The sequence below is a fragment of the Mangifera indica genome, chromosome 5 (genome assembly GCF_011075055.1).
Source record: "Mangifera indica cultivar Alphonso chromosome 5, CATAS_Mindica_2.1, whole genome shotgun sequence".
Lineage (NCBI taxonomy): Eukaryota > Viridiplantae > Streptophyta > Magnoliopsida > Sapindales > Anacardiaceae > Mangifera > Mangifera indica.
In genome coordinates, this window is record NC_058141.1 from 16,023,511 (window position 1) to 16,034,810 (window position 11,300).

The 11,300-nt window shown below is 34.0% G+C and overlaps 2 protein-coding genes across 2 annotated transcripts; one reads left to right on the forward strand and one right to left on the reverse strand.

The window, feature by feature from the left end:
- Positions 1 to 5,995: 5,995 nt before the first annotated feature.
- Positions 5,996 to 7,211, reverse strand: LOC123215839 (HVA22-like protein e). Its single transcript, XM_044636096.1, has 4 exons — positions 7,006 to 7,211; positions 6,886 to 6,912; positions 6,650 to 6,772; positions 5,996 to 6,552 (listed from the first exon to the last, which is right to left on the reverse strand). The coding sequence occupies exons 1-4, from the start codon at positions 7,050 to 7,052 to the stop codon at positions 6,408 to 6,410; spliced, it is 342 nt and encodes a 113-aa protein (XP_044492031.1). The 5' UTR covers positions 7,053 to 7,211; the 3' UTR covers positions 5,996 to 6,407.
- Positions 7,212 to 8,139: 928 nt separating this feature from the next.
- LOC123217660 (palmitoyl-acyl carrier protein thioesterase, chloroplastic-like) lies at positions 8,140 to 9,935 on the forward strand. The gene is made up of 6 exons (XM_044638751.1): positions 8,140 to 8,544; positions 8,637 to 8,770; positions 8,839 to 8,952; positions 9,045 to 9,222; positions 9,306 to 9,374; positions 9,458 to 9,935. Exons 1-6 carry the CDS (start codon positions 8,152 to 8,154, stop codon positions 9,716 to 9,718), a joined length of 1,149 nt encoding a protein of 382 aa, XP_044494686.1. The 5' UTR covers positions 8,140 to 8,151; the 3' UTR covers positions 9,719 to 9,935.
- Positions 9,936 to 11,300: the final 1,365 nt, after the last annotated feature.

The following is an 11,300-nucleotide window of genomic DNA, read 5'->3' on the forward strand; positions in this document are numbered from 1 at the left end:
AGCTCGATTATGTTAGTGTGTTTATAGTGATGGGAAGGGAATGTGGTGGAACAAGAGATAGAAGAAGGTGTTGGCACCATTGCATGGATAGGATTTGACACGTCGTCTGAGACGAACCGCATCACCTCCCTATTTGTCATTTTATCACTTTTGCCGCCTCAAATTTTCAGAATGGATGATTACGTGCTTTAGTTTCTCCGCTAAAAACCTCTTATTGAAGTCTCAAGAAAGTATTTTGATCTGATATCGCTACAGAAGTCTTTATATTGCAATTTTCAGTTCAAGCTAGAAATAAAATTATTCAATCAGAAATTCGTGTGGTGAAGATATGGACCGGCTTCTTGTTCAGACTCTAATTCTTAGTGGATCCATTAGCCCAAGATTCAACAAAGAAAATATTGGGCTGCCCCAATACTACTTTGAGTCCAAAACCAAAGAGAATCTTAGGAACAATAAACCAAATTAGAAGATTATTTTCCGATTTTTAAATAGACAACTATAAATTATTTCATAAATTTTAATTATTTTATAAAACCCCAACATCAAAATTTAAAATGTGGAAAAAAAAAAAAGCAATATACATATGTTATGGGATCAAAACTCCTTAGATAATAACACAATCCAGAAGTTAGGTGTATTGTCAAGATGCAGATTGATTCAAGATATGAATAAAAAATATTTTCACTAAGAGATAATAAGAAAAAAGATAATAATAAGATATATAGTAACACAATCTAAAGATCAAGTGCATTACCAAAATATAGATTAATTCAAAATATAAACGAAAGAAACTTTCTATTAAAAGACAATGAGAAAAATGATAGTAATGAGAGGATTGATTGTTGATATTTAATACAATTTTTATAATTTCTTTAATATTGAATATCTATTTCTTATTGACATAAAACTATTTCCTATGGTATTAACAATAGTAATTAAAGTGTAATTATTATCTTATCATATTGAAAGTAAATATTCATCCGATAATAATAACACTTACAAAAAAATCGTAATCTTACATTTTATGTGTTTTATTACACATGTAACTCTAATATCTATTTTAATAAATTCAAAATTACACAGAGATTCGGAGGAAAGGAAAAACCATGATAATTTTTATTACACTTGGGGTATGTTTGGTTTAGGTAATATTTTATTACCAAAATAGAAATATTACCTTGAAGATAAATTATTTAGAAGATTACTGAGTCTAAATAATTACTATGTTTGATAAAATTTGGTAGGTATAAATAATTATTGTATTTGATTAAAGCTAATAAAAAATTACTGATAAATTATTTTACTTAAATACGCTTGAATATAATTATTTTTAAATATTTTTTATATTATTCGTCATATTAATTAAAAATAAATTTATTTTTGTCTTAAAAAATTAATAAATTATAATAAAATCAAGATTACCTTGATAATCTTTAAATACCTAAGGTGAAAGTGGTAATCAGATTACCACCTATATTACCTGCCACGTCAGTATTGGTAATAAAAGATTATTGTAATATTTTATTACTGATAAATCAAATAAAGGAATAAAAGATAGATTACTAAAGTAATCTTTAAATATTGGAACCAAACGCCCCTTGTTGTAATCTCGTTATTATTATTTTCTAAAAAATGTCAATAATATGTCTAGGAAGTCAACTAATCGCAGAAAAAAAAGCAAGAGATATCGTAATTCTTCTTCCCAGATTTCATCACTGGATTTCTGTTAGTTAGTTGAGTTTGTTTTGAACTAAAATATTTTTTTGTTTAACTAAAGTCCAACTAGATTAGGTATAGTTGGTGATAAAATGTATGGTGATCCATCAATTAAGAATTTTTTTTTGCAGTAAAGTATGGTCTCAATGTACTTGTCTCAATATAAAAGGATTACTCTTATGCTTGTATATGTAATCTTTTAGTTCATCAAAAAAATATATATCAAGTTCTCTCTCTAAATTTTTCTCCGAAAATATACTTTAGCAGCTTCTGTTTTTTGCCTCTGATTGTTGAATTAAGCTTGCGTGAATTTTGCTGAGTCAAAACAACAATTTCCCAGGGACCGAAAATTATCATCCGCAACAGCAAGCAATTGTTTCTTCAGCTATAAGAAATGTAAATTTGCAATTGAAGATCAAGATAAGGGGCAGGTCACAAGTACAGAACATACACCATAACAAATATAAAACTGGGAATGAGGAATGAATCTTCTCAACCCACAATTGTCTGCCGATATGTACTTTGATTGACGGCTGACATAAAAGAGCATAAATTACTGTAAAGCTAATTCGAAAAACTCTGATCCTCTCATATATGGGAAATTTTGTCTTCCCTGTATCATTACCCACAACAAAATAGGCTTGCTTCAAGCTTTCTTCGACGCTTGACCCTTGCAATGAAATCATCGGCTCTTTTGTTTAATTCCTCTGCAGGGAAAGCAAAGTCATGATCATCTTTTCCATCTAGTTCCGCTTTTTCTTCATAACAATATTTCTCCTGTTTTTTCTCTGTAACGTCTTCCTCTTTAAGAATATAAAAAGTCTGACGGGGTCCGGTACTCTTGCACCTGCTAATGTACTCATCATAGTACACCTCGCTTGCTGAACAAGAGTCTGAAGCAAACAACTTGGATTCTCCGATAAGGATAACAACGATGAGGTTGCCCACTATGAACAAAAGTTTGGGGCTGATTATCAGCAAACCAACTTTTGGGAGAGAAACAAACAGAAAAACATTCATAGAAGAACATAGAGACGGAAACCGAAAGGGGCTGGAACGGAATAGACTGATGGTTAATATTGTTAGAGAGTAAATCAAAATCTGCTTCTGGTATTTTTTACTGACTTGAATATTTTGCATCTTGGCAAGGTACAATTTTACAAGAGGTTTCAACTAGAGGAGTTTGAAAAGCAAATTGTGGAGAAGAGACTAGAAGTAGAAGAGTTAAAAGGCAAGTTTCAAAAGAAATAGAATTGCCATGACTGAACACAAAGCAATGGGAAAAACAGGATTATATAGTGGGGAAAAGCGGGTGTTTCATGCAATTACTACGTTTTCTCTTTAGTATATGGGCGGGCGGGCGGGTGCTTTTTGATTAGTGCTCATAGGCTACCAACCTTTCTATTTCGCATAACTTTGCTTTCAGCTACTTGTTCATGCTTTTGAATCTTTCACTAATTTTTTTATGCTATACAGGGGAACCAATTAAATAAAAATATTCCATAATTGATGACTTTAAACCAACCGGTGTATAATGTTATGTTCCAGATACATAACTAAAATCCCATCAATCAAAATTAAAATATTGGCAATTTGGTGGATGCATTTGAAACATGCCAATTATCAGGCATGTGTGACCATAAGATATTTACTTTATTGGAATTTAATAGTTGCTGAAACTATTTCACAGTACCATAAAAGGGGAAATCCACTTATAAGGATTAGTTGCTTTGCCTTTTCCTTCCCGCTAGAAGAAGAGGCACATTGTTGAGTGAAATAGCAAAAGAAAGAAAATGTCAGAAATGAGGCACGTTTGGATATTCGACCCAGCTGCGTAAAAAGAAACACAAATCTACCTGACTCCTTATGATTGAGTTTTCCTCAACCTCAAATTTATAGTTCGCCTAACCTCATAAATGTATATCTTCACTAGATTAGCTGATCAATATCCAAGTTTCTTCACGTTCTTTTCTAGTTGTCTTTCATAAATCCCATTATCAATACCTTCTCTTTAATTTCTTAGAGCAACGAACAATATTTTACTACTAATCATTTAATAGAGAGTGAAAGTGCAAGGTTTCATTTGATGTGAGTGTATGCTTCCATTAAATTTTGTTGATAGATTTTTTACACAATTTAGAGTCAGATACAAGTTAGACTAAGGTAATAGTGACTTGAATCAGATGAGATTATGACATCTACTACCTTGTGATGTGAATAAAAGTATAAAAGATATACAAGATTTTTAACTTGATTCAATCCTTTTGTCTGTGAAGATTTCTTCGTTCAGCCAGATTTATGTACAGGAATGTGCACATGAGACATTGAACTGATAAGGAAGGAAATTCTAGGCACTAATTAAATCCTTCTTTTGTTTTGATCAATTTTATCAACAAGCTGAGTAGATAGGCTGTGAAAGTAGCATTTTATTAAATAAACTGATGAAGAGATCTTCACGAGGTGGGTTTTGTTGATAGATTTTGAAACCTCGCAGCATGAACCAACCATATAGCAAAAATAATAAGAAATACATACACAACTTTGATCGCGTATCTTCTCACTGAATCTGAAGAGTTCTAAACAGGAGCACATGCAAATGTTCGTATAGTATTCAACAATACGTCAATAAATTCCCCCTTACCTGATGCGTTCGTGTACATTTGATTGATTAGAATAAAAAACAAAGATGGCAATTAGTGGAATAAATTTACAGGCTGAACCCCATTACTGCTCTGCTGATCTAAAAAGTAAGTGATGCCAGCCTTCTTCTTGTTTTAAATTGCACACGAGGGACCGCCTGTGTGTTCAGTTGCTTTGTTTAATTGTCCATATCTCATTTCAGATTAATTTGCTCAAGAATCAAGATCCCTGTTTTTAACAAGGCCAAACGACTATTTCCCACCCAAGATTTGATGATTTGTCAAGTTTCCACCCTTTAACTATGGAAACACCAAACACCCACCCATAGTTGGTTAGATTTAACAAAACCCTAACGGTAGCAAGGGTAAAATCATCATTTTCTTTATAATATTAAAAATAAACTTAAATAGAATCTATTTTGCCCCCCTAAACTTTAAAAATTAAAATTTTCCTCCAGCCTAAGTTTTAAAAAATCGCAATTTCACCCTAGGGTTTCTTTTTGAAATCTCCGGCGACATCTCCGACGACATTGCCGACGGTCTCTCCCTCCTGAAGCATCCTCTCCTTCTGGCGATCTCTTTCCTCCCATTTGGACCTCCCATCGGAGTCGGAGAAGCCATGGAAGACGAAGAACTTTGTCGAGGAAGACGAAGTTCTTCGTCTTCCCAGTCGTCGTCGTCTTCATCTTCCAACTGCGATCAGGCTTAATCTTCATCTTCATCTTCCAACTACAATGAAGAAAGTTGCGATCGTCGTCGTCAGATAAGTCGTCTGGGAAGACGATTTCTCTTCCCAGATGACTTATCTCTGCGTTGGATGAGTAGTGCAAGAGTTTAGGGCGGCCGTCGGTGGAAGAGAAACCATCAGGAGGGGAAGACGGCCGGTGATGGCGCCGAAGAAAGTGAAAGGGTTTGGAAATAAACCCTAGGGGGGAAATGCGATTTTTTCAAACTTAGCTTAGGGAAAAAATGTTAGTTTTTAAACTTTTAGGGGGGAAAATGAGATTAAATTTACCACCGTTAGGGTTTTGTTAAATCTAACCGACCATAGGTGGGTATTTAGTGTTTCTATAATTAAAGGATGAAAACTTGAGAATTCATCAAACCTTGGGTGGGAAATAGTCGTTTGGCCTTTTAACAATTACAAGAAATACGATGCAAATTCAATTCAACACACACACACACACACACACACACACACACACACACACATATATATATATATATATATATATATATATATATATATATATATATATATAATGGTTACAGAAACAGTTATTAAACTCAAGATTTTTTTTTATTTTGTATGGTTAGTTGAAACTTAACTAGTTAAAAAAATAACTCTCAATTAATTATGAAAAGAATAATTCAATTCAAGTAAAAGTATATATATATATATATATATATATATATATATATATATATATATATATATATAGTTATTCCTTACTTGATCAACTATACTTGTAATATTCTTATATCTTAAAAGAATAGAGGATACAAAAATAAAAATTTGATGGTAGGTAAGTAGGTTAACTTATTATCAAGGATTCCATTGTTGGTGACATGTATTCATCATAATGAAAGATTGTAGTTGTAATTCTTGATTAACTTGATACAAACATCATAAAAAACCCTTTAAGAAATAAAAGCAATTAACTTATTATACACGGGTTCAAAGTTTAACATTACACAAACCACCAAAACAAGAAATCAAATTCAACTAATTCACACATGACCGGCTACTTAGGATGCTCCCCTTTAGTATGCCTCATGCTCTCCCTGTCCACTCCACATTCACATTATCCACATTTCATTACAAAATTCTACTTAAATCCTAGTTGTTTTTTCTTAAGCTTACTTGCACTCTCATACATTCTTTACACGCCAATCACATATCAAAATTAACCCTCTAGGAACTAACAATATTATTATAAATAAAAATTCTATGCATACTTCCAATGCATCTTCTTATGATAACTCATAGACTTTCTTTGGGACAATGAAGTCCACAAACTTTTTCTTGCCCTTGCCATTGCTAACAGGAGATCAGTAATGGAAGTGAACTTTCCTCCCTGTGTTCTGCTTTATGTGCTGTCTTACAAACCTATCATAAATATAAGCTGCTCCCCTGAACTGTGGTAGAACCAACCATATTGTGAATATGAACTTCACTGTGTACCAAATTGGTATCCTGAAATTCAGAACAACCAATGAAGTTAACCATTTTGTGATATGATTTACGTTCATCTCAACAAGTTTGTTTTGAATTCAAATTTAATTCATCTTACCACTCTAAAACTGACTGGAGTAACATCTCCGCAAGAGTTATAAATGAATACAAGATCCAATAAGAAAGCCACTGCTTATCATCCACTTTCGACGGGCTTTCTATGGCTAAAACTGATGCATATCTAATATATATCAACACACACACAAAGAAATTAAAAGAAATCAAACATCTGATCACTAGCTAGATAAAAATATAAAAGAAATAAAGAACAAATAAATCCATACGGTCACTTACAAGGGGTATAATAACATCAAAACTGGCCTGCAAAAATTACGATCAAATGTTAGCTTGAGAAAAGAAATTTAGCGTTTTAATTGAAAATATATAAAGAAAGAAGGGGAAAGATATCAATACCCAGCTACCGAATGAACGTGAGTGAGCAAATTCCAAAGACGACGCATCTTTAGGATTTAATCTGCTGTAGCTGCCGTTTTATTTCGGTGGGTTCTGGTTGAAAGAGACAGAACCAGGAAGAAGATAAGGCATACCAGGGTAACTGATTGTTGAAGAAAACGGTTTATGGCTGTCAAGACAGAAGTTGTGTGTACCGTTGGATGGTGCAATCGTGGACTCCCGATCAATAAACCCTGTCGAAGGGGCAAAATTGTCTACCTATATTCTAATGCCTATATCTCTGTCTAATTCCTAAAGTATTGAAAAGAATCTGTAAACTCCCTAAATTGGCTAATTTAATTAATTACCCTTTTATTATTCATTATTTCATATTTTTGCAGACACCCAAATTGATTAACATTGCTAGTATGGTCCCCAAATTTAGCCATTTATCTCATGGAGGACCGGAGGTGTAGCTTTTGGAATTCAGAATTGATAATATTAACTAGTTTGAACATTCAAATTGTACTATGGGTTGTTTCAGCCTAGAATTTATTTCTTATTCAGATTCTCATTAATTATCCGATTAATACTTACACTTAGCATGTCAATAGGATCTTCAATTAGAAATAAACAAGTAAATTAAGCTGTAGAAATATATATTTTAAAATAAAGAGAACCATTCAGCTAAATCTGCAAGCATAGAGATGAAAATAAAAATTCTTCATTTTCCATTGCTCGATTTACAGGGGTTTTCATAGTGTGCTAGGTAAAAGTTATAACCATGTTCTTCATTACTGCTTATCTTATAGTATTTGTCACACTCTGATTATCCTTGTCAGGAGAGTTAGCGTACAGATAACCAACCCAATCACTTTGCAGATCCATTTAAATTCCTCCAGATTTTCGTATAAGCTATCTACTGAGACCTCTCCATTTCTCCCCCACCCATCAAAGTGGTTCAACTGCAATTTCGTCTCCTCCCTGTTGTAATTATTTTTTTTTTATTTTTCACCTCAAGTTTTTAAGACAGAACTTCCGCTTTCTTAGGCGTTTCTGAATAAGTGGTTACACCAACTGAAACTTGAAAATTCAGGATTTGATTGGCTTAAATTAATGTTGTTGTGTACTAATTATTAAAAGCTAGTTGAATCATCCCCATATCAAATGACATCCGTGGCATGTAAGATCATCCTTTCCAGAGAATTATTCAAGGAAGAGAAGAAGATTAAGCCCATGGCGACGGCCAAAGTGGGGCTTTGTTCATCAGGGAATTTGATAAGACGGAAACATGGAAGGCATTTGTTGATAGCAAGTGCCAGTAATCCAAATGGTCTAGACATGATGAAAGGAAAAAAGGTGAACGGAATTCACCATAACGAAGAGACTCATCATCAGCTGCTACTTAAACAAAGGGTTTCTAAGGCACCCCTTCATGCATGTTTGCTTGGAAGGTTTGTAGGTGATAGGTTTATGTATAGACAAACCTTCATTATAAGATCATATGAAATTGGACCAGATAAAACTGCCACTATGGAAACACTCTTGAATCTCCTTCAGGTTTGTTTATCATTCATTTCCTCATCATTACTTAATTAAAAGCGCTTAATGAAGTTTGAAAGTTGATTAATATGTGTATGCAACGAATGTAGGAGACTGCTCTGAATCATGTAACGGGCTCGGGACTAGCTGGGAACGGGTTTGGCGCTACCCGAGAGATGAGTCTTCGAAAACTCATCTGGGTCGTCACTCGCATCAACATTCAAGTGCAGAGATATAGCTGCTGGTATATTTTCTCCCACTATGCTCAATCAAACATGACAATTAATTTGACATAACAAATGAATTTGACAGGGGAGATGTTGTGGAGATAGATACTTGGGTTGATTCTTCAGGAAAGAATGCCATGCGCAGGGACTGGATTATCCGAGATTATCATACCCAGGAAATAATAACAAGGGCAACAAGGTGCGCCACATATGCGGCTACTAATAGTCCAGTTCCAACAATGAATCTTATTCTTACTTGGTAAATGCCTAATTAGTATTGTTCCAATGTAGCACCTGGGTGACCATGAACAGAGAAACAAGGAGGTTATCAAAGATTCCTGAACAAGTAAAGCAAGAAGTGTTTCCGTTTTACCTAGACAGAGTTGCAATTGCAAAAGAACAAAATGATGTTGGGAAAATTGACAAGCTAACTGATGAAACTGCAGAGAGAATTCGATCTGGTTTAGCTGTAAGTACAAGACTACTTTCATATTGAAAAATCAATGCTGTTTGCTGCTTCATTTCATAAACTAATGCTCTCTTGTTGTTCAGCCAAGATGGAATGACATGGATGCCAATCAGCATGTAAACAATGTCAAATACATTGGATGGATTTTAGAGGTAATTCTTCGAAGTTGAATCTCACTTCACTTATAATGCAACAGCAGGTTTTCAATAATGGCTAAGTTAGATGTTATCTGCAGAGTGTTCCAATACATGTATTAAAAGATTACAATATGACAAGCATGACCCTGGAGTATCGACGTGAGTGTCGCCAATCAAATTTGTTGGAGTCCTTGACAAGCTCAACAGCCAGCGTCACTGGAGACCCCAACAATAATTCCAACAATCGCATTGCAGACTTGAAATACACACATCTACTTCGAATGCAAGCTGATAAGGCTGAGATAGTCCGTGCCAGATCAGAATGGCAATCCAAACAAATAACACAAGTCATCACATAGATCTCAAAAACATCAATTTTACATCAACTTAGTTGATTCAATTTCACATGATCAAAGCACGGTTTATAGAATACAGAAATAGTTGATTGTGTCATGCTTTCTGAATTCAGAATCCCTATTGGAACCTGAATCCGGTGACTCATCTTCCTCTTTTAACGACGACTTTCATCGGATAAAACAATGTGTCTTGTATTTTGAGTTAAGTAAACCGTAAATCTCACATTATTATTGTCAATCCAGATTATTTAATTTAAGAAGCATATTAGACAACTTTGGTATGATTATATTTGGCGAGTTAAAATCCGCAGGCTATATATGCACATTTTTGCAAGTGCAAATATGTCCTTTATAAATGTTACGTACTGATCTCTTGAGGATGCAATTATGTAATAAAAATGAAATCTGTGCAGAGATGTATTGTAAAAACAATCAGCTAGTTGCTAGCCATTCCAACCACAACAAATCGACTCAATTGAATTGAAACTCATTACAACTGAATTCCCAGAAATATTTGCTATGACAGAGGGCATTTGGAATCTTAGCTGGACGTCAGAATATTCGCATGAGTAAGTTGATGGTCAGAATTCTTTTTACTGTTCATCATTGCATGCTACTACAACACATACGAAACAACATTGATTTGGTCCTGACATCAAAGGAACAACCCTTTCGGACAAAAGAAAATACAACTTCTGATTGTTCTTTGTACTTGTCTGTCTTGTCGTACTATGATGCTAAGACTGGAGAACAAAAATTGGGCCTAAGTTTAATTGGAGTTTGTATAGTGCACAAAAATTCTGGCCCAATTTCATAATAATCCCATAATAGTCAGCCCTCTACAGTGTTTGACAGATGAGTGCATCCCCACTACCATAGATTCTCATTCTGGTTCCTCAAAGCTCTAGAAGTATAGACCACAGGAGAAGAAGCACTTTGAACCGTTGTATTTAGTGTCAACCATAGCTATAGATATGTAAATAGTTGAATCTCCAGTTGCCTCTATGTGAAGAAATTTTTTTATGGTCAAAGAGAATGATGAATGAGAGTGTTGAATATGATCATCAGACCTTAAACTCCTCTCCTCTCTGGCATTCTCATCATTCTACCATACAATGAAGTGACATGTGACCGGAATGATTAAGAAATGCATCTCAATAATGTCCCTTAATTCTCCTAACCCATTTTCATATTTAAAGAATCGCATCCATTCTTTTTCTTCATTGCACATTATTTTACATCAACTTTCTTACCTTTTTACCATAAAATATTATCAACCCATTAAAATAATATGCTACTTCTATCCTCGTATATTCCACCTGTTCCAGTAGATCCCACTCAAAATAGGCATCAACTCAAAATTTCAATAGGATTTCATTTCGACAAGGCGAACTTTAAGACAAATTTTAGATTTTTAAAATCTAACACGACGACTTCCAAATGGGTAGCATCATAACAACCCACCAGTATTCTGCTGAATTAAAACAAGGGTTTTTTTTTTTTTTAATGGAACTTAAAGGTGAGTGCGTTTAATCTAAAACTGTTGTACAAGACAGAGCTGTGCTGTTCTCCTTATCTATATATG